The sequence below is a fragment of the Canis lupus genome, chromosome 9 (genome assembly GCF_003254725.2).
Source record: "Canis lupus dingo isolate Sandy chromosome 9, ASM325472v2, whole genome shotgun sequence".
NCBI lineage: Eukaryota > Metazoa > Chordata > Mammalia > Carnivora > Canidae > Canis > Canis lupus.
In genome coordinates this window covers 21,338,916-21,365,810 of record NC_064251.1, presented here as the reverse complement: position 1 = coordinate 21,365,810, position 26,895 = coordinate 21,338,916, and the positions used below count along the sequence as shown (strand labels likewise).

The window sequence follows — 26,895 nt, the reverse complement described above, 5'->3', positions numbered from 1 at the left end:
GCCTGACGTTGGAAGTTACTACTGGAATGGTCATGAGGAGGGCTGTGAAGCATTGCCCCTTGAATGAATCCCAGCCTAGGAAAGAGGAGAGGCCTACGGCCTTTGTAGATGAAAAGGTCCTCCAGTGCTGGCAGGCTCCAGTGAGCCTGTGGTTTTACATCTGCTGGGTGGGCTGTGTGGGGGAGTGCTGATGGAACACAGCTTGGGGACAAACTGCTTTCTTTCTCTGAATTAGAGTGACTTAATGGCTTCTCATTTCCTCACGGTCTCCCCCATGAAAGTCCTGAACCACTCTGAAGCCCCTCCCTCCATCCCTCTGGTCTGGGTGGGGTAGTTGAGGCCAAGGGGAGCTGAAGGGGTGTAAACCGGATATGGACTTTGGTTTATTGGGAACTTTGGCAAACAGAAGGAGGAGGAAGGAGAGCCCACATAGCAAAAACAGCTACTGTGGCCAGGGCCAGGCTGCGGCCAAGGTAGGGAGGTGGAGGGGATGGGTGACCGGGTCCTTGGCTTGGGGGAGGGGCTTTCCCTGGGGTGCACACACCCATCCCTGTGCAGTTCAGAGGGACAGCGGCTTGGGAGAAAACCAGACCTTTCCACTGACCTCTGTATTGTCGGCCTGGGGCTACCTTATCTGGGGAGTGCAGGCGGGTGGTAACCTTCCCTTAACCACCCCCCTTTCTAGAGCCCGAGAGCATTGGTCATGTTTCCTCTCCCAGCCCCAGCATTAAGCCTCCACCACCCGCCCCCAAACAGGTTTGCGCACTCTTGTTGCGGGAGGGCACGCTGCCGTCTAGCACCCGGTCCACCTCGGAATGATCCCGCAGGCGGGTGCGCCCGGAGGCGAGGGAGAGGAGGGCCTGCGGCCGGGGGCGGGGCTGCTGAGGTGAGGGGCTGCTCCGCCGCTGGCCGCTCCGAGGGGGCGGCCCTGGGGGGTGAGGCCGGGGGCGGGGCCGGGGGCGGGGCCGGGGGTTAGGCGAGCCGGGGACTGGGGCCCCAGGAGCTCAGCCGGAGCGCTGCGCACCCAGCCAATCCTTGCCTGTCAGGCCGCCTCCTCTCCAGCAGCCCGGCTTGCTGCCTTGCGGCGCCGGCCCTTCCTCATGCTGGCACCCCCGACCTCCGAGACTGCAGTCCCCATGTCCCAGGCGGAGGCCGACCTGGGCCTGCGGCCCCCGCCGCCTCTCGCCGCCGCCGCCGCCGCCGCCGCCGGTCCGCCCCGCCTCGGGCCCCCTCCTCGCCGGGCGCGCCGCTTCTCCGGGAAGGCTGAGCCCCGGCCGCGCTCTTCCCGTCTCAGCCGCCGAAGCTCCGTCGACTTGGGACTGCTGAGCTTGTGGTCCCAGCCAGCTTCACCCGTTCCGGAGCCCCCTGATCCTCCGGACTCCGCTGGTGCCGGCCCCGCGAGGAGCCCACCGCCTAGCCGTCCAGAGCCCCCCGAGGGCACGTGGACTGGGGGAGCCCCGGTGAAGGCTGCAGACTCCACGCGTCCAGAGCTCCCGGGCTCCACAGGGGGCCCCGGGGGCCGGGATCCGCAGACTGCCCCCGAAGCTGCGGCTCGGGAGCGGCAGCGGGAGCAGGAGGAAAAGGAGGACACGGAGACCCAGGCAGTGGCAACATCCCCGGATGGCCGATACCTCAAGTTTGACATCGAGATTGGACGTGGCTCGTTCAAGACGGTGTATCGAGGGCTGGACACTGACACCACGGTGGAGGTGGCCTGGTGTGAGCTGCAGGTGTGGCTGGGCGCCCCCTCTGTGGCATCTTGGGATGGGACCCTTTAGAGGTTTTGGGATGAGAAACCTAGGGGACAGCAGCAAGGGAGAGATCTGTCTTTTCAGTCAAATGTCCGAACACTCCTGCCTGCACCCCCTTGGTCTGATGATCTATGGATCTGGCTGATTCTGGGCTGCAGAAGGATAAACTGAGACAGAGGGTGGCTCCCCTATGGGTTTTGGACATTCTAACTTTAAAGTCTCTATACTCAACCCTGAGAGGTGGAAGATAGAATGCAAAATCAGATAGGGAGCCAGTTCAGATCTAAGGTGTGACTGGCCTCACCAATCTCCTCCTATTGTCTCTTCCTTTCCCTTTCCTCTTAGTCCTGAGACCCTCGGTGTGTCCCTGGTCATCCTCCTCCTTCACCCCAGATCTCTGAAGAGTAAGAGGCTGGGATGATGGAGGCCAGGAGTTGCGGCAGGATCCTCTCCATTTCCAGCAGATTTAGAGTGGTGGTGGCAGGATGGGGCCCACCCAGGCCCCTTCTGGAGCATCAGACTTATAGACAGACTTCCACACAACTGGAGGCGGGCGAGATAGAGAGCTCCAGCCCTGGTCTGAGTCCAGTCCTGCTCCTCATCTCACTGTGTACTTGGGCTCTCCCTTCCCAGACCCAAAAGCACTGAACCCAGTGGGTTTTAGGAGGATGTTGGTGGGAAGGACCTTCCTCTCACGGAGGGAAGAACCCAGTTAAGTCTGGGCCAGCAGCTTTGGATTCAAACCGGGGAGCAGAGCCTGGGTAAGGGTCCTCCCCTCCAGCTCTGGCACTGGGCTCTCCCCTTGCGCCTGCCAGTGCCGCGCCCCAGGCTCTAGGCCAGGCAAGGAGAGGCAGCCAAATGAGGGGGGTTGGGGGGAGGTGGGGGGGGCAGGACAGCCAAGGGGCAGGGGGCAGTCTCCTGGTGCCTGGTCCTGGATCGTTCTCTTTCTCTGTAACTCCCTTTGCAGCCCTCCTGCCTCCTGTCTGGATCTAGCAGTTCTCGGTTTCTGGGGCCAACCCCCTTGAAGGCCCCAATTCTCTGCCTGCTGTCAGCCTGCTGCCTGCCTGCTGCCTGCCCATTGCCAGCCCCGGGGCGTCCCCTCCCGCCCCACGGCTGGCCCAGGAGGCTACAAAGGCGCTATTGAGCTCAGGGCTCCTGGACGGGGCTGCATAAAGGCCCTTGTGTCCAGCAGGGGGTCCAGGGGTGGCCCCAGGCCCAGGATGGGCGTGTCCCTGCAGCAGCCTGAGGGGGCGGATCAGGAATTAGGGGCATACAGCCCCTTGGGCAAGTGATGACCTAACCTGGTCTGTGGGCTCCAACCCTTACCTCTCACCCAGCTGCTCCCTCCATGTGCCCCTTCCTCCTCTCTATGGGGTCCTGGACCCGACATGACCTTGACCCCCATCCCCTACCCCACAGACTCGGAAACTGTCTCGAACCGAGCGGCAGCGATTCTCTGAGGAAGTGGAGATGCTCAAGGGGCTGCAGCACCCCAACATCGTCCGCTTCTACGACTCGTGGAAGTCAGTGCTGAGGGGCCAGGTTTGCATTGTGCTGGTCACCGAACTCATGACCTCCGGCACCCTCAAGACGTGAGCTCTGTGCCTGGTGGTAGTGTTGGTTGGTGGGAGAGCTGGTAGTGGGAGGTCCCCACTGTTTCTGGAACTTCTCCCAGGCTCCTCAAACTCTAGATTTAGGTCCCAAACCAGGCTTGCTACTTCTCATCCACCCCTACTGCGTCTCTGCCTTCTTGAGTGACAGTGTCCACCCAGCCAAAACTCAGGCATCTCCCCAGATGCCTTTTTTATCTCCACTCTGTGCATCCACCTATCCCTATCAATTTCTCTCCAAGGTTTCCTTATAATTCCCCACTCTGCTTTCCCTGTTCCATCCACTGCCATCTCATTGGTCTAAAACCCTGCAGCAGCCCCCTAATGGGCCTTTTCCCACTCTGCCCTCACCTTTCCAACCTATCCTATCTTCCTGCAGTCGGGGGAATCTCTCTGTTCCTTTTTTTTTTTTTTTTTTTTTTTTTAAGATTTTATTTATTTATTTGAGACACACACAGAGAGAGATAGAGAGAGGCAGAGACACAGGGAGAGGGAGAAGCAGGCTCCATGCAGGGAGCCTGACGTGGAACTTGATCCCGGGTCTCCAGGATCACACCCTGGGCTGCATGCGGCGCTAAACCACTGCGCTACCGGGGCTGCCCTCTCTGTTCCTTAAAACCCCTTCAAGGTTTCCCACCTCCCTCAGGTTAAAGTCCACTCTTCTTAGGATTTAGCCTCATCTTGAACTTGGACTCCACACAGGCGGAATTCCCTGTACCTCCTCCCACCCTGCCCTGCTGCTGTCTCCGTGCCTTTGAGCACAGTGTCCCTGCCGCCTGGAAAGTCTCCATCCCTTCCCCTTTTCACCCTTGAACCCCTACTCATCCTTCAAGATGCAACATAAAAGTTATTTCCTCTCTGAAGCCCTCCCCCCACGCCCAGAGCAATTAGTCATCCCTTTCCTTGCTCCCACAGCCCCCAGGAACGGCCCTATCTGCAAGTTTCCCGCCCAACCCGTTTCCTAATCTCACTTCTACCTAGCACACCCCCGACTCAGTTTCTCCCTGGAGCCCGACAGGCAAGCCAGCTAGAAGAATGCTGGCAGAAGATGCGTAGGAGGCGGTGCCAGGGGGACTAGGGGAACTTCCCAGCGAGGGTCCCCTCCCCCGCCTCCGTGTCCCCGCCGCAACCCTGGCTATGTGCCTTTCCTCCAGATACCTGAGGCGGTTCCGCGAGATGAAGCCACGAGTCCTTCAGCGCTGGAGCCGCCAGATCCTCCGGGGTCTTCATTTCCTACACTCCCGGGTACCCCCCATTCTGCACAGGGATCTCAAGTGCGACAACGTCTTTATTACGGGCCCTTCCGGTTCGGTCAAGATTGGGGACCTGGGCCTGGCCACGCTCAAGCGGGCCTCCTTTGCCAAGAGCGTGATCGGTGCGTCTCTCCAGGAGGTCCTTGCTATTCACACCTCCCCCCTCCAGGAGGTCCTTGCTATTCACACCTCCCCCGCGTCAGAAGAGAGCCTGGCAACTCCCCTTCCCAGCAGGTGTCCTTTGAGTTGCACGGAGTTAGAAGAGCAGGGGACTTGGGGAGGCCTATAGCATCTTCTCTCCCCCTTACTGCCCGCTCCCCCCTCCCCCAACACACGCAGTGGGGAAGGGTCTGTCGCTAGCACTCCAGAATGCTCAGGGTTGCCCCTGCCCCCCACCCCCTGACTAGGCAGCGGTGCCCAGGAAGAGGGACGAAGCCCGAGGAGGCTTCTGTAGCTTGATGCCTGCCTGCTGTGGCTCCTACAGGGACCCCTGAGTTCATGGCTCCTGAGATGTACGAGGAAAAGTACGATGAGGCCGTGGACGTGTACGCGTTCGGCATGTGCATGCTGGAGATGGCGACCTCGGAGTACCCTTACTCAGAGTGCCAGAATGCCGCGCAAATCTACCGCAAGGTCACTTCGGTGAGAGGGGGGTGGGGAGGAAAGAGTATTCCAGGTCACCTCTCACTCTCCTGCCCCAACCAGCTCGCGGACCATGCAGTTTCCCTTAAAGCAAGCCACAAAGATGCTCTAGTAAACCCTGAAGGATATTGGGTGCACACACGCCCCCCCCTACCCGCCCCCTCCGAGCCCCTGCCCCAGTACTAGCGGTTTAGAATAATGATGTATGTAGCGCTCCCCGGAGTTTACAAATGATTTCACATCTGGTCTTTGACTCGCAGGGTAATGCCCCGCACTTTACAAAAACTGGCATGCAGGAAGACATGTTCAAGGTCATACTGTCGATACGCGGCGGGGGGTGGGGGGTGGGGGGACGGCGATTTGAAATTAAACCGTCTAGTAGCTGTCGCAGTGCATTTGCTATTGCACGCCCTGCTGCCTCGGGCGGGGTAGGGGGCGAGCAGAGAGCTGGGGTGCACAGCCCCCCAGGCTTGATGCAACTCCTTTCCTCCAGGGCACAAAGCCAAACAGCTTCTACAAGGTGAAGATGCCGGAGGTGAAGGAGATCATTGAAGGCTGCATCCGCACGGATAAGAACGAGAGGTAGGATTAAGAGCAGGGTGTGTGTGTCGGGGAGAGGGGAATGGAGGGGACGGCGGCGGCAAGGCTCGGCTCACCGGCACCGCGCTCAGATTCACCATCCAGGACCTGCTGGCTCACGCCTTCTTCCGCGAGGAGCGCGGCGTGCACGTGGAGCTGGCGGAGGAGGACGACGGTGAGAAGCCAGGCCTGAAGCTCTGGCTGCGCATGGAGGACGCGCGGCGCGGGGGGCGCCCGCGGGACAACCAGGCCATAGAGTTCCTGTTCCAACTGGGCCGGGACGCGGCAGAGGAGGTGGCGCAGGAGATGGTGAGCAGAGGACAGACTTGCTCTGCGGCTGGGGTTGTGCGGGGGCGGGGGCCGTGGGCGCCGACTGGAGGGGACCCGATGGGGCCCCGCGGTGGTGGGAGAGGCACCCAACTCACCCCTCTCTGAGTATCTTTGAGTGCCCCTCCCGCCTTAACATACCCACACGCACACCTTGTGTGCGAACTCTGACGATTTCCTTTTCCAGAGCAAGCCCTGGGTTTTCCAGCCTCCCATGCTCTACTTCCTAATGATCTGATTTTCCTGGCATGCTCTTCTCTCCAATTTATCTGTTTATTTTTCTCGTTTTCACCCTCCACCTACCTTGTTTCCGCCCACCCCCACTCCGTCTGCCTCCATGCTCAGAACCATGAATTTCAGGAAACCTGTCCCCTCTAAAGTCAAAATTAAATACTTTTCAATTTCAACGGGTTCTCCATTATAGGACCCACCACCTTTGGGCTTGTTTTATATACCAGGAGACATTTCTGTCTTTCTCCTCTACTAGACTATAAATTCCTTGAGGGCAGAGACTGTGTTCTATTGATTTTTCTATCTCTGATAGAAAAGAGCTTGGCACATGGTGGGAGCTCATTAATAACCCCATATTTGTACATGGCTTAGAGCACTTTCACATATGCATTTGGCTGTTATTACCAATCCTGCATGGAGTGATTTTACCCTGTTGTATTGATGAGGAGATGGAAGGCTCAAAGAGGTTGAATATTTTGTCTGAGGTCCTGAGCAAGTAAGTGGCAGAGCTAGATTTAAACTCAGGCTATTCAGATTTTAAGTCAGATCACCCCACCCCACCTCCCTTACATGCACAGGGAAGCTTGTCCTTGAGATGAATAAGAAGATAATGAACAATAGCTGCTGGACCAGCAGAGGCATACATGGGAGGTAGAAGATGCAGACTTGGTGCAGGAAGTGGTGAAGAGGGGAAGAGAGTATGAGATTCCTGATAGAAAAATGGCAGTTGAGAGGGTGGGGATCATTTATGGTAGGTCTGGGTCAAGAACATGAGAATATGTTTGAAATGTGGCATAAGAGGGATCCCTGGGTGGCGCAGCGGTTTGGCGCCTGCCTTTGGCCCGGGGCGCGATCCTGGAGACCCAGGATCAAATCCCACGTCAGGCTCCCGGTGCATGGAGCCTGCTTCTCCCTCTGCCTATGTCTCTGCCTCTCTCTCTCTCTCTCTCTGACTATCATAAATAAATAAAAATTAAAAAAAAAAAAAAAAAGAAATGTGGCATAAGAGCAGGTCTCCATAGCACAGCTCAAACCTGACCTGAGGTCAGATCTTGACCCATTACGTACAGGGATCCTTGATGATGATACTATTGACATCTTTATTTGAGGGATGATCCTGTGTATTTTGGGGGTGTTGAGAAGAACCCCTGGCTTCTACTCACTAGATGCTAGTAGCACTGAGTTGTGACAACTGCAAATGTCCCCAGATACTGCCAAATGTTCCCCCTTTCCCTGTGAGAGCAGTTGACCTACTAGATAACCATGAACTAGTCACAGCTTTTACTTATGTCTAAAATGGAGCTAAGACCTACCTCAGAAAGTTATTGAGAGGATTTAATGATGGTAATGAGTTGCCAATTAATGGGCACAGTGCCTAATCAATAAATGTCACTGCCCTTTCTCCTGGAGAAATATCCTGGAGGCTCCAAGAAGGTCTCCTGATGTGTCTTCGAGTGGGATCCTCGACTTCAAACTGTGTTTCTCACCCTCTCAACTCCAGGTGGCCCTGGGTTTAGTCTGTGAAGCTGATTACCAGCCAGTGGCCCGTGCAGTACGTGAACGAGTTGCTGCTATCCAGCGAAAGCGTGAGAAGCTGCGCAAAGCTAGGGAGTTGGAGGCCCTACCCCCTGCACCAGGACCTCAAGCAGCAACTGTCCCCATGACTCCTGGTCCCCCCAGTGTCTTCCCCCATGAGCCTGAGGAGCCAGAGGCAGACCAGCACCAGCCTTTCCTCTTCCGCCATGCCAGCTACTCATCTACCACCTGTAAGTCACCCCTGACTGTGGAATTTGGGATGTGACCTAGGTCCTAGAACCCTTGGCCCCCCATGCAGAAGTTCAATCCAGCAGCACCATCATTTACCCTGCCTTCCACATCTAGCCATGAAGCTCCTTCTGGGAAAACTTCCCCAGGTCCAGGCCCCTCCTTGCTCAGGCAGCCCCCCTTCTTTGCCAACATTCCCCTTTACTTCCCCTTTTTTGATCCCCTCCCTCCCCCACCAGCGGATTGCGAGACTGATGGCTACCTCAGCTCCTCCGGCTTCCTGGATGCCTCAGACCCTGCCTTTCAGCCCCCTGGGGGGGTGCCATCCAGCCCCGCTGAGTCCCATCTCTGCCTGCCCTCGGTGAGAGGGGTCATATGGGGGGGCTCCCAGCCATTCCAAGCCTATGACCTTTCTTTCTCCTTGTGAAACCCAACCCCATGACCTGGACCCACATCCCTGGAAATCCACCACTCTGTCCTCATCTTCCTTAATTCCCTCTGCCTAGTACCCCAGCATCCTTGACATTGAATCTCCCTGGATTCTGAGGATTATAGTCCTCTGACCTCATGAACCCATTTCCTATTTCAGGCTTTTGCCCTCTCCATCCCACGTTCTGGCCCTGGCAGCGACTTTTCCCCGGGAGACAGGTAGGTTCTGGTAGGAGTTGGGGTGCTCATGTGAGACATATGGTACTCTGGGGTCCCCGTGTCCACTCTGACATTCCTATCTCCTTTTCTCTTCCAGCTATGCCTCAGATGCAGCATCAGGCCTTAGTGATGTGGGAGAAGGGATGGCATGCATGAGGAGACCCCCAGGGAGAAATCTCCGGCGCAGACCGAGATCCCGGCTGCGGGTCACTAGTGTAAGAAAGAGGCACAGGAGATGGGAAATAACCTGCAAGACCAGAAGGGAAACTGTCAGGGTGGGGGTGGGGGAATGTGAGGGAGGTCAGCCAAAAGAGAAGAGAGCAGTATGTGACTGGTCCCCTGGAGGCAGCCAGTCTAGTTTCTAATACCAGGCCTGGGGGGACAGAATTTGCTTCTCTTCAGTTCCAATTTGGCCACTGTCATTGGTTGGAGTGAGCAGGGGGAGGGGACATATGACGATGATAGAGGGCTTGACATCCTCCCCTCTGTTGACTTTGACTCTGAAGGTCTCAGACCAGAATGACAGAGTGGTTGAGTGCCAGCTACAGACCCACAATAGCAAGATGGTGACCTTCCGATTTGATCTGGATGGGGACAGCCCAGAGGAGATTGCAGCTGCCATGGTGAGAGGGACAGAGATGAGGACACAGTCCTTTGGTCCAGGCCAGGAATCTCTCTTCTGATGTCCCCTGGTGCGGAACTCCCCCTTCCTCCCACCCAACAGCAGGGGTTTTTAAAGCACAATGACACTGAAGATAGCTCTGTCCTTGTTTGAGGAGATATTTTTATTTATTCAGTGAGCTTTGGATCCTCAGCTGGAGCAATCTGAGACTCATCTAGGGTATACACAAGTGCTGTGGTCAGGTGCACACTACACACATGATACTGTGCCTGTGAGTAAGGGGTGGTCTGGGGACGGCAGGGAGAAGAGGTAGAATTTATTTGAGGTCTTGACAGAACAGCAGTGAAGCCTGGAAAGGGTAGATCTAGAGGAAGTACAGCACAAGCAAAGGCATGGAACTAGAGAGTGACTTGGAATATGGGGCCTAGGGTGGGGGCTTCATGAGGAAACCATTGTCACTAGAACTAGGGGTTCCAAGAGAATTAAGGAAGCAAGGTTATAGAGAGTCTTAAGAGTTCGACAGAGTGTAACATGGTGAGAATATTTTAAGAAGACCATTCTGCCATGGGAAGTGGGAGAGGGTTGGGGGTAGGGAATCCAGTTGGTAGATTGGTACAAGAAGCTACAAGGGGTCCAAGGAGAAAATGGGTCTTGGAGAAAGAAAGAAGAAAGGGGGTTAATCTGAGGGTTGTTTCAGGAAAATAAGTTACTCTGTAATCCAGTCATTTATTTTTTTTATTTTTTTTAAAGGTGAATTTATTTTATTTAAAGATTTTATTTATTTATTCATAGACACAGAGAGAGAGGCAGAGACACAGACAGAGGGAGAAGCAGGCTCCATGCAGGGAGCCCGATATGGGACTCGATCCTGGGTCTCCAGGATCACACCCCAGGCTGCAAGTGGCACCAAACCGCTGCACCACCGGGGCTGCCCCAGTCATTTATTGATGTAATATGATACATCTAGTAGATGGTCAGTAAACACTTGCTGAGTTGAAATGATAGGGAGTTAAGGAGAGGGGATATCATGGGTGACTGGTAGTGTGGAGAAGCTAGTGGGAGAAAATCATTAAAGGAGAGAGGAAGTTGGAAAATGAAAGCACGTTTTCTTGGGGGTCATGAGGAGTCTGAATGACAGAGGGGCAGGCAAGATCCTCCTTAGGAGCAGGATACAGTCAAGCAGGGCTGGATTTAGGATCCAGAAGTAGATCTAGGAGTTGTCAGCACAGCAAGGAGGGTGAAGAGAGATGAGCTTGCAAAGCCAGAGGTAGAGAGGATCTGAGAGTGGATACCCCCATTTTGGGGATGGGGAGGAATAGATCCTCAAAGGACACAGAGGTGGAGCCTGAGAGGTGGGAGCAGCCCCAGAAGATATTACGGAAAACTGAATGAGCAGAGAGCTTCAAGGAGGTGACATAGGGTGAAGCCTGAGGCAAGACCACACTGTCTTTTGTCAGAAGAAGGTCTTTGTGGGAGACTAGTTTCAGTGGCGTGGGCAGGGATGCCAGCCTCTGTGGTGAAGGAGAAAGGGGAATGAGAGAAGCATCAGGCTTCAGGAACCCTCTTTAAAGCTTCTTCTTCTCCATCATGTCATTCACCTTGTGTCCAGGACAAAGACAAAATATCACTTGGCTCTTGGGCTTATCATCTTTCCTCTAGCCACACCAGTTTCTGAATGGTCCTCTGAAGAGGCCAGGTGCCTCTCCACTTCTGCCTCCATCTGCTCAGGGGTCTCTTGCTTCTCTACTAGGTTTCAAGCCCACTCAGATCCCACACAGCCAAAGCGACCCCTCCCCCTGACCATTGCCCTGTTTTCTCTCCCCACCATTCCACCATCCACTCCTCTGCAGCAGAATTATCCTGAGACTTGAATCAGCCCTTGCTTTCTGCCCCTACACAATTAATGGCTACCTGTGGTTACAGAGTAGGTCCCAGTTCTGGAGCATGGCCTTTGAAATTCCCCGCACTTCCAGCTCTGCTCTGGTCTTCACCGCTTTGTGAATATGCCATGTCCTTTCATGCCTCAGAGCTATCACTCATGCTGTTCTCTCAGCTCTTCTCTCCAAAAGGACAACATGGAATGGAGGAAAGGGTAGGCTTTCACATAAGATCTGAGTTCAGAGTTCCACTGTTACTCACTAATTTGGTGAACTGGAGCAACTTTTTTAACCCCTGTGAACCTCCGTTGCTTATCAGCAAAATGCAGATCATCATACCCATTTTGCAAAGATGTTCTTTAAAAAAAAAAAAAAAGATTTATTTATTGAGAGAGAGAGAGAGGCAGAGACACAGGCAGAGGGAGAAGCAGACTCCATGCAGGGAGCCCACCTCGGGACTCCATCCCGGGTCTCCAGGATCACACCCTGGGCCACAGGTACATAATTTATGAGAAGTTGTAGATATAGGAGAGATGAAATTATATGAGGAGTACCCACACGTGATAGGTTGCCACGCGGCATGATCCGATGAGAGACAAAATGATTGCTCAGAGTCCCCTATCTTAGAACAAAGAGAGGCCCGAAGAGGATCCACTGTCAAGCACCGCCGAGAAGGGCAGGTGCCGAGGTGAAGCCCTGAGTCCAGGTTGGCTGTCAGTTTTATTTAGTAGAATGTAAAGTATGTGGAAACAAGGGAGGAAAAACAAGAAAGCAATCCTGTGAGGGGCGTCAGGGAACTGTATCTGTGACCATCTGTACAGGTCTAAGGAAGCATTAACCAGGGGGCTTAAGGGGACAGAAGAACCGACCTCAAGAGGCCTGGCTATCTTATCCACCATCATTGCTGTTTTCAGCATGTACTGTTTTCAGTACAGACACATGGCAGGAATAATTGGCTCTTGCCACATGCATAGAGCTGTTGCCATTTATGCATGTCCCTATTCTTTTTTTTTTTTTTAAGATTTTATTTACTCATGAGAATACACTGAGAGGAGAGAGAGAGAGAGAGAGAGAGGCAGAGACACAGGCAGAGGGAGAAGCAGGCTCCATGCAGGGTGCCTGCATTTCCCTATTCTTATTGTTTCTTTGACCTGCTGAGGTCTTTTGCTCTCCCATGATAGGTCTTCAGTGAAGGGTTGCTTTCTTTCTTTCTTTTTTTAAAGATTTTATTTATTTATTCATGAGAGACACAGAGAGAGAGGCAGAGACACAGGCAGAGAGAGATGCAGGCTCCATGCAGGGAGCCCAGTGTGGGACTCAATCCCAGGACCCCAGGATCACGCCCTGAGCTGAAGGGAGGTGCTCAACCACTGAGCCACCTAGGTGTCCCTAGAAGGGTTGCTTTCTTACTCATCCTTCAAGGTTCAGCTCTGTGAAGCCATCCCAGCTTCCCTTATCCTCCTGGGTGACATGATCTGCTCTCTCTCTGGAATGGCATTTTAAAAAATTGTGGCAAAAAATACAGAACACAAAATTTACCGTAACCATTTTTAAATGCAGTTCAGCAGGGTTATGTGTATTCACATTGTTGTGAAACGGGTCTCCAGAACCTCTTCATTTTGCAAATCTGGTGAAACTGTACCATTAAGCGACTCTCCCTTTCTTCTAGCTGGTTTAGTATTTTATCTATACCTTGATCAGAATGCCTTTCTTACCATGCCTTTGCAATATATTATGTATATATGTGTCTCTTCGGCTAGATTTTGGGCTTCTTCAGGACCAGGATTTGTTTTATGCTTCTATGTATTCCTCACCTGGAACAGTGTACCTGGACCTAAAACAATGCCTGGCACATAGTATGTGCTCAAGTGTTTGTGAAATTGAATGATACATTTACTGTCTTTTGTCTTATTTGTACTGTGTGTGTGTGTGTGTGTGTGTGTGTGAGAGAGAGAGAGAGAGAGAGAGCACTTGGATAGTACACTTCATAAGAAGTGCAACTCCCTGCAAGAGCAGGAGTTGTGTCCAAAAGCATATGATGCAATAGTGGAAAGAGCTCAGGCTCTGGCTTTAGACAAATCTGGGTGCAAACCCTGTCATTTTTGGCAGACTGAACTCACTCTTTTTTGAGCAATTGGTTATCTTTTTTTTTTTTTTTAATTTTATTTATTTATTCATGAGACACACAGAGGGAGAGAGAGGCAGAGACACAGGCAGGGAGCCCGCTTCTTTCTCTGCCTGTGTCTCCACTTCTCTCTTTCTGTCTCTCATTAATAAATACATAAAATCTTAAAAACAAAACAAAACACACACACAAAAAAAAAAACGCTGAGCCACCAAGGGAGCCCTGCAATTGGTTATCTTAACTCTAAAATGGGAATGTTAGGGATCCCTGGGTGGCTCAACGGTTTGGCACCTGCCTTTGGCCCAGGGCGTGATCCTGGAGTCCTGGGATCGAGTCCCACGTCGGGCTCCTGGCATGGAGCCTGCTTCTCCCTCCTCCTGTGTCTCCCCCCGCCCCCCCCCCCCACCATGTGTGTGTGTCTATCATGAAAAAATAAATAAATAAATAAATATTTAAAAAAATAAAATGGGAATGTTAGTACAGATGCTGGAGAGTCATTGTTGGCATTAAATGAGATAAGACATGTAAAACACCTGAGCTATAATGCATACTAGGAATGTTAGCTCCTGTCTTCTAAATTTATTTCTCCTTACACCATATGGTTTCTGGCACACAGTAGATACTTATTGAATACTTGTTTTAGGTTGGTGGTTGGCAGAGCAGTGGTGTAAAGGGTTGGCTTTGAAAGATCAGTGCAGCAGGGAGGGATGAGTGGGGATAACTGAGCCTTCTCTGCCCTTCCTGCTGACCCCTTGCCAGGTATATAACGAGTTCATTCTGCCCTCGGAGCGAGCTGGCTTCCTGAGCCGTATTCGGGAGATTATCCAGCGAGTGGAGACCCTATTGAAGAGAGATACTGGCCCTGTGGAGGCTGCTGAGGACCCCCTGGGCCCCCAGGTCAGACCCCTCAGGTCACTTCCACCTCTCTGCTCCAGATGTCATGATTCACTGCCTTCACCACTCCCCTTGGCTCTAACTCCTTCATCTCTGGGACCCCTAAGACAATGGCTTTACCCCATTTAAGAATCTGATGAAAGCCATGGGCCCTTGTTCTAGAAAATTGTGTTCAACACATACTTTTCTTTTTAACTCATTATTTTGATAGAATTTCAGACTTACAGAAGGAAGTTGCAAGTTGTACTAAGAACTCCTAGATACCCTTTGCCCACATTTGCCAGTTGTTAGTGTTTGGTCATGTTAGTTTTGTTGCTGTCTTCCTCCCTCCCCTCTCTATCTGTATCATTTTTTTCTGAACCACTTGAGACTAAATTGTAGACATCATACCCCTTTACCTGTTATTATTTTAGCACATACACTTTTGTGTCCCCTGAAAGTCCTCTATGGATTCCTAGAGGTTCATGGATCCCACCTAAGACTCAGCTCTCAGGGATCCCTGGGTGGCGCAGCGGTTTAGCGCCTGCCTTTGGCCCAGGGCGCGATCCTGGAGACCCGGGATCGAATCCCACGTCGGGCTCCCGGTGCATGGAGCCTGCTTCTCCCTCTGCCTATGTCTCTGCCTCTCTCTCTCTCTCCCTGTGACTATCATAAATAAATGAAAAAAAAAAAAAAAAAGACTCAGCTCTCCCCCACTGTAACTGTGGGCCCCATTTTGTCCCTCAGGAGGAGCCAGTACCATTGCCTGCCCTTTCAAGCCCCCTTCCAGACCAATCCTGTGGTATGTACTGAGTTCTGTCCCTATTCACTGCAACCCTTGGGGTTGCTCCTGGGAAGGGAGTAGGGAATGACTACTGGGAGCTCAACACTCCTTCCTCAACAGCAGAGCTCCAGAGCAGCACTTCCCTGGAGCAGCGGAGCTGGGCAGCCTTCTCTACCTCCTCATCTTCTCCTGGAACCCCCTTGTCTCCTGGAAACCTGTTTTCCCCTGGAACCCCTGAAACCCCTGTTTCCCCAAGTCCCATCTTCCCCATCACTTCTTCCCCATACCCCAGCCCTTCCCCTTTCTCCCAAGTCTCTTCAAATCTCCCCCAACACTCCCCCAACTCTCTGCTTGGATTCTCTCCCAGTGCTGCCCAGTTCCCTGTCCCAACCTCTCATTGTCTGCAGAGCTCCATCCTCCCTTCACCTGCCTCCTCTCCCAGTTGTTCCCAGTCGGCTCTTTCTCCCCCTTCCTTCCTCTCCTGCCCTTCCACTTCTCCCCTCCCCTCCACCACTGCAGCCCCTCTCCTCTCTCTGGCTAGTGCCTTCTCGCTGGCTGTAATGACTGTGGCCCAGTCCCTGCTGTCTCCCTCACCTGGGCTCCTGTCCCAGTCCCCTGTGGCCCCTCCTGGTCCCCTACCTAGCCTGCCCCTGCCCGCTCCCCCTGCGGCTTCACCTCCAACAGCTGAGATGGAGAGTGAGGTGAGTAGGAAACCAAGAGGGATGGTGAGGGGTGCTCCATTCTGGATCATTCCCCTCCTCATGGACCCACACTTTGTAGGCCCCACCAAATCCTGCTCGGCCGCTCCTGGGTGAAGCCAGACTAGCACCCATCTCTGAAGGTGAGGCCTCTGATCACTGACCTTCCCCTTCCCATTATTCTCAGTCCACTTCATATCTTGCCTCTAATTTCTCTCCCTCCTTCCATGACTCCTTCCCTGTTGCTCTACAGAGGGAAAGCCACAGCTTGTGGGGCGTTTCCAAGTGACTTCATCCAAGGAACCGGCTGAGCCTCTTCCCCTGCAACCAGCACTCCCAACTCTCTCCAGTTCCCTGAAGCCTCCAACCCCTCAGCTGACCTCAGAGAGCTCAGACACAGAGGATAGTGCTGGAAGTGGGCCAGAGGCCAGGGAGGCTCTGGCTGAGAGTGACCGTGCAGCTGAAGGCCTAGGGGCTGGAGTTGAGGAGGAAGGGGACGATGGGAAGGAACCCCGAGTGGGGGGCAGCCCCCCACCCCACAGTCATCCCAGCCCGGTATGGATGAACTACTCCTACAGCAGCCTGTGTCTGAGCAGTGAGGAATCCGAGAGCAGTGGGGAGGATGAGGAATTCTGGGCTCAGCTGCAGAGCCTTCGGCAGAAGTGAGTCTGGGGAGGAAAGACAAAAGAGGTGGACTTGGGAGAGTAAAGTGTGTGGCTAGCACTCATGCTCCTGGTGCATCCTCAGGCACTTGTCAGAGGTGGAGGCACTACAGACACTACAGAAGAAGGAAATTGAGGACTTGTACAGCCGGCTTGGGAAGCAGCCCCCACCGGGGATAGTGGCCCCAGCTGCGATGCTGTCCAGCCGCCAGCGCCGCCTCTCTAAGGGCAGCTTCCCCACCTCCCGCCGCAACAGCCTGCAGCGCTCCGAGCCCCTGGGCCCGGGTAAGACTGCAGTGGCCCAGCTCCCATCTTTCCTGGGCCCCCTTCCCTACTGATCTGGCTTTCTTCCAGGCCCTGGGGGTCTGCCCCTTGGTTTGGGGGGGGACTAGCCCCCCTCTCCCCATGGCCCCATCCCTCATTCAGTGCTATCCCTCCCCATCCTGCACCCAGGCATCATGCGAAGGAACTCCCTGAGTGGCAGCAGCACCGGCTCCCAGGAGCAGCGGGCAAGCAAGGGGGTGACATTCGCCGGGGATGTTGGCAGGATGGTGAGGGCGGGCCCAAGGGAGGGCAAGCCCATGGAATGCTGACTGCAGCTTCACCCTCCTCCCATCCTGAAGGTTTCTTCAGTGCTTTTTCTTTTCCCTCCAGTGAATTCAGAACAGAAGCCATGCGTCTCCCCCACACCAGGGCCCACCATGGAGCTTGTACACTCAGAATCTGCTGACCAACACAACTGTGCAAGAAGACCCCAGTACTGAGGGAGTAAAAAGCTTTCAAAGGGGCATGGAGAGTCCTGCTTCCATAGGAAAGAGCCAAACATGTGGGAACTATTTACTATATATAGAAGGTATCAGTTCTGCAGCCAACCATCCTCATGCCTCCACCTCCCCAGGCAAGGGTCAACCACTAAGCAATCCCACTCAAGCCCTGATGCTTCTAGAGGGCATACTCCCAGCTGACCAAGTGTATGGGGTGTACTCACACTAGACTTAGCAACAGCCAATAAAAATGCTGGAAACTAGGATTCTGTGACTCTGAATTTGTTTTGCCTTAAGAACTGTGGGTAAAGCCTTATGGGGCATGGCAGGGGAAAATTTAGAAGGGACTCTCCTCACAACAGAAAGGAAGGCTAGAAGCTGCCCAGCCTTCTGACTTTCTGCCAGCAGTTCATGAGGAAACTACAAAGTCAGTGATCCACTTGACCAACCTAAGATCTCATCCAGACTCCACCTTCGGCCTACAAAAGCAGGCCCAAGTGGAAATTAAAAGAAGGAAGCCTGTTTGCCCCTCATCCACCCCTCTCAGAACGGGAAAAGGCAGGACAGTTAGAGTAAGGATGTTTTTAAACGTAGAGAACAGAAGAGTGTCCTTCCCTCCCTGAAGACATGGTTCAGTCTCACACAGCCCAGTGACCCACCATGATCTCTCCCTTAAATCAGACGGAAAGATCTCACGGAAAAAGTAATTCTAGTTAAAGATTTACAGCTCCCTGGGGCAATGCCACTGCTGCAGCTACTGCCCGTGGAGCTTTCCAGCATAGCCATGCCACCCCTCAGCCTCAACACACCCATTTGGCTCCAAGAGAGGTGACTCAGTTTATTATTCTCAACCTAACTCCATCTTTCCCACTTTAGGCTCCAACATTACACATAGCTGCCACCTCCATAACAGCTAAGCCCCAGGGAGGTAAAGAGGGTAAACCACAAAGTCTGAAAGCCTGAGAAAAGCCAAGGTTATACAGCTCTCAAAAAAGGAAACAAACTGCAAGATGGGCTCAGTGACTGGACACAATTTGTGTAAGGTGGGCAATACTTCCTTGACCTGGCCAAATGCAATAAATTCTTGGGCTCAATCATCGTTCAAGGTTGAGGCCATCAATGCTGTGTGCAGGCTTGGATTTCCACAGGGTCACCGGTATCATCCACCACGTGAAAGGGGCTCCAGCGGGTTGGAGACGTGCAGTGTCCACCTGGTTCAGGGTCCTGATGCCCTCGCGAGGGCTCGGGCTCGGGCAGCTTTGGCCTCATCCTCCAGTTCATCTAGGAAACGCTCCTGGGACACGGAGTAGAAGGTGTAGCCATCTGGGGAAGTGGGTTCAGGAAACCTTTCGGAGTATGCACAGTGCCTTTTCCTAGACTTTCTCCACCACCCATGTTACACACCCTCCCAAATCAGTGATTCGATCTTCTGCCCTCTGCTTTTTCTGAGCCCTGACCCCGATTCCGTTATTATTAATAACTCATATTAAAAGAGCATGTTAAAATGACAAAATAAGGTACATCAAACACTTGGCTCTGCCTCAGAAACGGCCAAGACTTTCACAGCTCGGGCTCCGTTTACCACCCCGACACTGCCCTACTACGCGCCTCTGCTCCCCTTCCCCTGCCTCCCTATGCCGTCTCCTGAGCCTACAGTCCGGATGGATACAAATAGCCAACACCACGGCCCCGATGCCCAGGCCGGTCAGGATGTTCCGGGTCCGCCTTTGCGGCAGCCTCTTCTGCCACTGGGCGAGCTCCACCTGCCGCATGAACTGCAGCTGCGCGGGAGTCAGCTTCTCCCGGGTCGGGTCGATGCGCTGAGCCACAGGGGCCTGTCCACTCTTAGTATTGAGAGGGTCACCTGCACCAGACGCTGCCATATTGCCGCTCCACCCTTCGCAGTCCCAGGGCGCAGGGCTTGCTGGGAATAGCTGTCCTGGGCCGTAGCAGGGGACGCTGGGAACTGTAGTCCGTGTTTCCTCCTCTCCCCCTCCTCCTCTCACGCGTTGGGCGGCGGGAGGCGGCAAGCGGCCAAGCTTTCTGATTGGCTGAGGGGTCCGCGGCCGTTGGGGCTGGCAAAGGCAGTGGAGGGCTCGAGGCCGTGGAGGGAACTAGGTTTTCCTCCGACTTCAGTTGAAGACGAGCACACAGAAGGGGACGAAGAATCCAGAGTGTGGCAGAAGACTCTGGAGTGAAGCTAAGGGGGTCGGTTTATGGATCCAGTGAGCCGTCCAGGTGCCCCCAAATGTTTCTGAAAATGGACGGACCTGTGAGGTCAAGACCGGCCTCCCTCAGTGACTTTCAGTTCGGAGCTGTCGCCACAGAGACCATCGAAGACGCTCTGCTCCACCTGGTGCAGCAGAATGAGCAAGCCATGCAGGAGGCTGCAGGCCGGATGGGCAGCTTCAGGGAGACCCGGATCGTGGGTGTGGACGCGGGGCTGGGGAACCGGTTTCGAGGGAGACTGAGGGCACCGGTCTTTGAGGCACCAACCTGGAGACTCAGCTCCCCTTATTCATTCAAATAAGTGTTGTTAGTGTAACTACTAGTTGCCAGGTACAAGGGATTTCGTGATAGACAAGATCCGCCAGCACCCTATCCTTGATTTCAACCCGTATAGAGTTTTCATCCACACCACTTGGGAGACCGGGATGGAACAAGTTTCAGTCCCTGCTCGAGAGGCTATTGGAACAAATCTGTAGACGACTAGGAGCAAGTACCGGTTAGAGAAGCGACATACCAGATAAATAACTTTTATGGGGACTGAAAGGAGTGGTAGGGTGAGATGAGGGTAGGAAGAATGAAGGGGGTCGTCGGGGTACGGTAGACCTCCAGGAAGGATGACCTTTTGGTTGGCGGAGGGGGAGGGAGGGGGAGAGGGAGTGTGTTTTTACCAAAGGGGGATAACCTGAGTCAAGCCGTGGAAGTAGAGAAGCTTGGGGTGAGTGTGGGTACAGTGTTTAAGTCCAGGTTGTCCAGAGCATGTGGAAGAATAGTTGAAATTAAGGCCAGAAATGTAGTTTGGAGACATTCCATGTGGAACGCCAAGGAGAGGAGTTTTATCCATAGCTTAGTAGGGAAGCAAGAAGGCATTGAAACTTTTCAAATATGGTAGTGATAGGACTTTTAGCCTTTTCCCTAGAAAAATTATGTTGGCTCTGATGTAAAGAATGGATTGGAAGAGAGAGAGAGAGAGAGGAGGGAGGTAGACCGGTGGAGTCTGTGTGGCAGAAGACTCTGGAGTGCAGACTCTATAGTTTAGGCAATAGGGCAGAGGGAATGACAAGGGAGGATGGATTAAAGATAATTCAGAGATAAAATCTGGGGCTCTATAATGGATGAAGTTAAGAGGTGAAGGCATGGATGATCACAGCCAAAGGGTTGAACCTAGGAGATTGACAGTATAGTGGTACCATTAGGAGATATACAAAAATTCATTAAGAAAATGAAACTTTAGGAGGAAATGTGACCTTTGTTTGGGAAAGATAACATGTTTGGTTTGGGATCTACTGAGTTTAAAGTGCCTGTAGAACATCTAAAGGAGGGTTTCTAGTGAGCTGTTTAAGAAAATAAGTCAGAAGAGAGGTCAGAACTAGAGATAAAGGTTTAGGAGTTATCTTCATAATGATACTGTTGAAAACGCGGAGAGGTGCCTGGTTGGCTCATTTGGTTAAAGATCTGCTTGGGGTCAGGTCATGATCCCAGGGTCCTGGGATGGAGCCCTGTATCTGGCTCCCTGCTCATAGGGGAGTCACTTTTTCCCTCTCCCTCTGCCCCTGTCCCCCTTGTGCTTTCTCTCTCTCTCTCTCTAATAAATTGATAAAATTGAAAGAAAAGAAAGAAAGAAAAGAAAACTGGCAGAGAATGATGAGTCTGAGAGGTAGAAAAAGAGAAACAGGTGAAGGACATTCCTTGGGAGACATTTTGTGTTCAGGTGATTAAAGCAGGAAGAAGAGTCATGAAGGGAACTAAAAATATGGTTGGGGAGGAAGGAACAGAACCAAGATACCTCTGAACCAAGGAACAGAACCAAGAGAGTTTCAAGAAGGATGATGGTCACCAGTTTCACATGCCTCAGTGATATGAACAATGGAATAAAGGTTGCAAAGGGTGATGCTATTTAACAATTTGGACATATTTGCTAGCCTTTGAGATCATTGCTTTAACAAGCTGGGAAAAGTAGAAGCCAAAGTGCAGAACATTAGGGAATTCATGAGGAAGAGGAAGCAGCAGGTTTAAGCCAGGCTTTCAAAAAAGTTAACAGTGATGGAAACTAGGGAGATAAAGAGCCCTAGCTTAAGACAACAGAAGGAAGAGGGTCTTTTCAGATAATAGATGTTATGTTTGTAAAGTGCAGGAGGGAGAGCCAGTAGGGAGGGAAAGCATAACCATCATCCATTGCACCTAACCCTAGCTCAGTTTTCTTGGCAAATTAAACTAGAAAATAGAAACAGTTGCCCAGATAATTCAGACCCAAAACAAAGCAAAGCAAAACAACTATATGCTCACACACAAAGCAAATAAATAAAGCCTAAACTCCAGCAAAAAAAAATGACTGATGACACAATCATGTATTCTAGGGTATTTTGCTTAATTGCTTATGCTATCTTCTGCATTGGATACTGCTAACAGGGCTTTAGTTTCTGTACAGTAAGGTTTTGTACATATGTGGAACATGTGTCAAATTGTTCAACTGTCTTGTGTTAGCATGACTTTTATGTGTCTGAGAACATCAAATTTCCTCTGAAGACACATGGTCATTTGACTATGTGTAATTCTTTGCCGATCAGTGCTAAAAGTCCCAAGTTCTACAGGAGCTTCCTTTGCTGAGAACTGACATTTACCCTTGTTTCCATCCTCTAATGATATTGCAAACTAAATAGAACTCTATCTGGTGCTGTTCTTTCAAAGAGAAACAGGCGACCTAAGATCTTGCCAGGGTAACTTGCCCTTCCTAACCTCCCCAGTGACTTTGCCCCCCAACCCCCATCACAAAGTGGGCCATGTTCCCTGATTTAGCTGATATTTCTTCCAAACAAGCCACTCCACAGTAACAAACTTGCTCTTAGGGAGAGGCTCAGTCACCACAGATTTACCCAACAAACTGGTGGTAGGGAGATGGTGTCCAGCTGTAAGGTGAATCGTGTTTGTAAAGCAATGGGGGTTCTCCAGAGGGTGGTTACTAAACAAACAGTGTTATAAAGAATATCGAAGCTCCAGGAGGGACTTTTCTGTTCCTGCCAACATTCCACTGATAACAGAATATAGGGGCTAGGGTTTTTATCCATCCAAAAATCTCCCTTGAAGCTGGAGGTTCCCAGCATGATGCAGAGGCCAATTAGGCCAGCTGGTATGTTTGTGTGTAGCTGGCCAAGCCTTTTATCAGCTAAGACGCACAGGAAGACTCAAGGGTCACTGAGTGGGCTTGGTAACCCTTGATTTTGGTGCTTGGTCAGCCTCCTTTTTGTGACTCTGATCTGCCTGTTGGCAGGAAAGGGAACTTGGCTCAGCTTGGGTTGTTCCAGTCTCTTTTCTCACCCCTTGACCCTCTTCCCTTGGCCCCATAATGGCTTTTACACGATGCCAGGAGTTCACAGAGTGGTTTTGGTTGCACCTTGTGAATTAGGCTCTTTTTTCTTGTTTTGGCAGAGTTTGTTTTTCTCCTGTCTGAACAATGGTGTCTGGAGAAATCTGTGAGCTACCAGGCTGTAGAAATCCTGGAAAGGTAAAGCCCTGAGCATAGGCCTTTGTGAGTGGTACCTCTTAGAACAGCTAATGTACCCAAGTCTTAACAAAGAAGAAAAAAAGTACAGTCGCCTTCACCGCAAGACCTGGTTTTGCACCCTCTATTAATTGCAAATGTACATTGCTCAGCCAGGGACTGAGATTGGAGAGAATATACAGCAGTTTGCAGCACAAACTCCCTTGAGTTTGAGTGAGTGTGGATTGCTTACCCTCCCCTTCCCTTCCTTACAGGTTTATGATTAAGCAGGCAGAGAATATGTACAGGCAAGCCACGATCCAGCTGAGAGAGAAAAAAGAGCCTCAGAATTGGAAAGCTCTGAAAGAGCAGCTTTTCAACAAGTTTATCTTGCGTCTTGTGTCATGTGTTCAACTGGCAAGCAAACTTTCCTTCCACTACAAAGTAAGGAGCTGGGGTCCCTCCCGGGCACTTGAGAGTTAGCAGAAACCAGCCCGTCCAAAGGGGATTGTGGGAAACCTCCTCCTAAACTAGGTGTTACTACTCCTGTGGAAATTCCAGAGTGCAATTATGCTTCCTAAGCACACCTCCTACACACACACACACACACACACACACACACACACACACAGTCATAGAAATGCAATTTTTAAATAGCCTCAAGTTCTGTTCCCAAAGTGTAATTGCTGGACAGATGCCATCATTCACACAGGTCACCTTTCCTCCCCTTGGACTCAAGGACAGTTTATGTAAGGTGCCTGAATTGCCAACAGGCCTATCAGTATTAAGGACAAACTGTTACATTTATAGAGGATAACATGTTTCCATACCCCTACCCAATGCCTGTATAGCAAAATACCATTCCTGCAACAAATATTCACTGTCTTTTATGGCCAGAAGCTGCACCATAGGTACAGCATGGGTACAACAAGGAAAAATACTGCCTGCGCTCTCAAGGAATTTATTATCCAATGGGAGAAGACACACAGGCAAATAATGTGGGAGGGTACTCAGATTAGTGTAAATACAGCTGTGAGTGTACCTCCATGGCCTTGGAAAGTCAAGGAAATGTGTTTAGAGAAAATGGCTTCTTGATGGGAGTAGGGGTGGGTAGGAAGGAGATGGATGGATGCTAAAAGAGGGAGAGGAGTGAAGGAAAGCAGGGAGAGAGGAGGGGGAGGAAAGGGAGATCCAGACACAGGAAGCAGCACGTGTACAGACTTGGAGAGCTGGATGGGCTTGGGAGCTGCAAGTAATCCACTCTGACAAGTGTGGGGCATGGGGGGCAATTACCAAGAGAGAAGATGCGGTGAAGGCATGGGCTGGATTGTGAAAAGCCTTGTATGCTCTGCCAAGATGTGTGACCTTTTAGTCTGACACCCTTTTCCCCCTCTCACTGTTTTTTCTTTGCTCAGATTATCAGCAACATTACAGTCCTGAATTTCCTCCAGTCTCTGGGGTATGTACACACTAAAGAAGAACTGCTGGAGTCAGAACTTGATGTTTTGAAGTCCCTGAACTTCCAAATCAATCTGTCTACTCCCCTGGCATATGTGGAAATGCTTCTGGAGGTTTTAGGTACCTTATTAAGTGTGTCAGGGGGTGTGGGTTGGAATCTTCCATAGAAGGCAATAGGAACAGAAGCAGGTTTGGAAGCAGGAGACAGAACCCACCAATGAGAAACAGCAGGGAGCCAGGGACAACTGAGTTATGTGTTCCCTCTGGTACTTGGCTGGGAAGGGAACTCAGGTCTCAGCACCTGGCTTCTATTTCGACTCACTGGGCATTCTCTTATTGCAGAATCAAAGAGCTGATTTTCTAGAGAGGCATGAGATAAGAGGGGAACAAACAAATATACTCTAAGTATATATACACTGCAGATGGAGATTTCTCTACCTCTCCCTTTATCCTTTAAAGTTGACCTCCATGGGATCCCTGGGTGGCTCAGCGGTTTGGCGCCTGCCTTTGGCCCAGGGCACGATCCTGGAGACCCAGGATCGAGTCCCACGTCGGGCTCCCGGTGCATGGAGCCTGCTTCTCCCTCTGCCTGTGTCTCTGCCTCTCCCTCTCTCTCTCTCTCTCTCTCTGTGACTATCATAAATAAATAAAAATTAAAAAAAAAAAGCTTTAAAAAAAATAAAAAAAAATAAAGTTGACCTCCAGCTAGAGGTTTCCTACAGAACACATTAGCTCAGGAGCTTTATGTCAGACGACAACAGTGATCATGATTTGAGGACTCATTTAGCGCTCTTTGCTGTGCCCATGCTCCATCTAGGATACAATGGCTGCTTGGTCCCAGCCACACGGCTGCACGCAACCTGCCTGACTCTGCTTGACCTTGTCTATCTCCTGCGTGAACCCATATATGAGAGCCTTCTGAGGGCTTCAATTGAAAACCCCATCCCCAGTCAGCTGCAAGGGTAAGGCAACCTCTTTCCAGTAAGCCTCTTCCAGAAACAGCAAGTCAGGAGCAGACCTCAAGAACATACCATGGGAATGGAATTTACCCAATAAAGCATCCAGTCCACAGATAACCTGTGCAGGTTACCCGGTTTTAATGAACTCCCAGTATGTTGCTTGGATGCAGATGACTGAGCCCAATCAGCAAAACCCTAAAGGATTTTGCTTTTAATTTTAAATGACTGCAGGTAATTAATATACTTTCTTTCATAGTTCTTCCTTTACTGCTGCTTAGATTTGAGATTACTGGACTGCCTTTTAGTCGCTTAGGAAAAGAAGCCAGTCACAGGGTTATAACTTGGACAAAAGTGTTTGATTACTGTAAAGTCAGATTGGTAAGAAGACTCACAGTTATATTTGTTAGGGAGGCAGATGGGACAACAAAGGCCCATAAACCAGTCAGGAGGCTCATGTTTTAATACCAGGTGGGCTGGGGGAGAGGGGCCAATTAGCCATTACTTGGCCATTTCCTTTTGTATCTAAAAAAGTCCAAGATGATCAACATAACCCATAGCTGAAGTCCCATGGCTCTGGGATTTGAAAGATTAAGTTCCATTCAAGCTCTAAAATTAATATGGTTTTAATCACTCAGGGAAAAGTTTGTTTCAGTGAAGGAAGACTTCATGCTGTTGGCAGTAGGAATCATCGCAGCGAGTGCTTTCATCCAAAACCATGAGTGCTGGAGCCAGGTGTGCACCACTGAGCAGGACCAGCATGGTCAGAATTCACTTAGTAGGAAGCATTCTCCCATCGGTTAAAGGAAAAGAGAAGGCAGTTTATAAAAGATAAGTCAAGACCCAGGGGATTAGGATGAATAAGCAGGATTTGGAGAAGGAAACACTAGGGTAGGTCTGAAAAGCACTCTCTGATGTTCCCCTTATGGAACTGGAAATGCAGAACCATGTTCAGCTTGTTCGCTTCCCTTTCTGATGATAATCCGTTATGTTCAGGTCCAATACGTATATCCTCCCCAACAGAAGACAATGTCAGGGCCCAGATGTCCTCTTCATATTTCACAGACCTTATCTCTAGCAGAATGCAATGTCTAGCAGAAAGAAACTCTTAAGGGTAACGCTAGGAGGGTAAAGGTGTCCTAGTGTAATTTGGCCATTGGCAAACACTGTGAAACAGAAAAATTTACATCTGGTTTGAGAGAACAGCCCAAGCAATGTGTCTGCTTGTGCACTGAAACATGTTGAGATTATATAGTAATAAGAAATCTATCTATTTCTGAAGGTTGTGGGGCATTTGCAGAGCATCACTGGCATTGCACTGGAAAGCATTGCTGAGTTCTCTTACGCAATCCTGACTCACAGCGTGGGAGCTAACACTCCGAGGCGACAGCAGCCTGTTCTTCCCCACCTGGAGGCCAGAGCTCTGAGGGCTGCTGCCTCCTCCAACACATGAGGCACACTCAACCCACGAAGTATAAACAGCCTTCTGTCATGGCGCTCATCCCTTTTGTTTACTCTCAGACTCAGGGTACAAATGTTCCAAGTATCTTTTGAACTGTTTTGTATT

General features: G+C 51.4%; 3 protein-coding genes across 16 annotated transcripts; 2 read left to right on the top strand and 1 right to left on the bottom strand.

The window, feature by feature from the left end:
- The first annotated feature begins 144 nt into the window (after nucleotides 1-144).
- WNK4 (WNK lysine deficient protein kinase 4) lies at nucleotides 145-17,476 on the top strand. 7 transcript variants are annotated; one of them, XM_049114680.1, is made up of 21 exons: nucleotides 145-473; nucleotides 757-886; nucleotides 1,047-1,730; nucleotides 3,171-3,343; nucleotides 4,516-4,736; nucleotides 5,099-5,256; nucleotides 5,517-5,567; nucleotides 5,750-5,838; nucleotides 5,928-6,144; nucleotides 7,895-8,159; nucleotides 8,397-8,518; nucleotides 8,747-8,805; nucleotides 8,903-9,020; nucleotides 9,312-9,428; nucleotides 14,189-14,326; nucleotides 15,050-15,104; nucleotides 15,207-15,787; nucleotides 15,867-15,927; nucleotides 16,038-16,446; nucleotides 16,532-16,731; nucleotides 17,101-17,476. In XM_049114680.1, the coding sequence occupies exons 3-21, from the start codon at nucleotides 1,101-1,103 to the stop codon at nucleotides 17,208-17,210; spliced, it is 3,774 nt and encodes a 1,257-aa protein (XP_048970637.1). In that variant the 5' UTR covers nucleotides 145-473; nucleotides 757-886; nucleotides 1,047-1,100; the 3' UTR covers nucleotides 17,211-17,476. The 7 variants fall into 7 exon arrangements, with proteins under 7 accessions (XP_048970637.1, XP_035577208.2, XP_035577207.2 ...); XM_035721315.2 differs by adding an exon at nucleotides 16,900-16,955 and having other exon boundaries at nucleotides 145-886; XM_035721314.2 differs by adding an exon at nucleotides 16,900-16,997 and having other exon boundaries at nucleotides 145-886.
- Nucleotides 17,477-18,028: 552 nt separating this feature from the next.
- LOC112655404 (cytochrome c oxidase assembly factor 3 homolog, mitochondrial) lies at nucleotides 18,029-19,157 on the bottom strand. Its single transcript, XM_025440521.3, has 2 exons — nucleotides 18,880-19,157; nucleotides 18,029-18,533 (listed from the first exon to the last, which is right to left on the bottom strand). The coding sequence occupies exons 1-2, from the start codon at nucleotides 19,091-19,093 to the stop codon at nucleotides 18,427-18,429; spliced, it is 321 nt and encodes a 106-aa protein (XP_025296306.1). The 5' UTR covers nucleotides 19,094-19,157; the 3' UTR covers nucleotides 18,029-18,426.
- Nucleotides 19,158-19,263: 106 nt separating this feature from the next.
- Nucleotides 19,264-26,820, top strand: CNTD1 (cyclin N-terminal domain containing 1). Of its 8 annotated transcripts, none has more exons than XR_003133651.3 (7): nucleotides 19,265-19,639; nucleotides 22,863-22,938; nucleotides 23,190-23,358; nucleotides 24,330-24,492; nucleotides 25,190-25,334; nucleotides 25,967-26,219; nucleotides 26,611-26,820. XR_003133651.3 is itself a non-coding variant. In XM_025440509.3 (7 exons), the coding sequence occupies exons 1-7, from the start codon at nucleotides 19,459-19,461 to the stop codon at nucleotides 26,779-26,781; spliced, it is 1,002 nt and encodes a 333-aa protein (XP_025296294.1). In that variant the 5' UTR covers nucleotides 19,266-19,458; the 3' UTR covers nucleotides 26,782-26,820. The 8 variants fall into 8 exon arrangements, 7 of the variants coding, with proteins under 7 accessions (XP_025296297.1, XP_025296294.1, XP_025296300.1 ...); XM_025440509.3 differs by having other exon boundaries at nucleotides 19,266-19,639; nucleotides 25,967-26,063; XM_025440513.3 differs by lacking the exon at nucleotides 19,265-19,639 and adding an exon at nucleotides 19,691-19,769 and having other exon boundaries at nucleotides 25,967-26,063.
- Nucleotides 26,821-26,895: the final 75 nt, after the last annotated feature.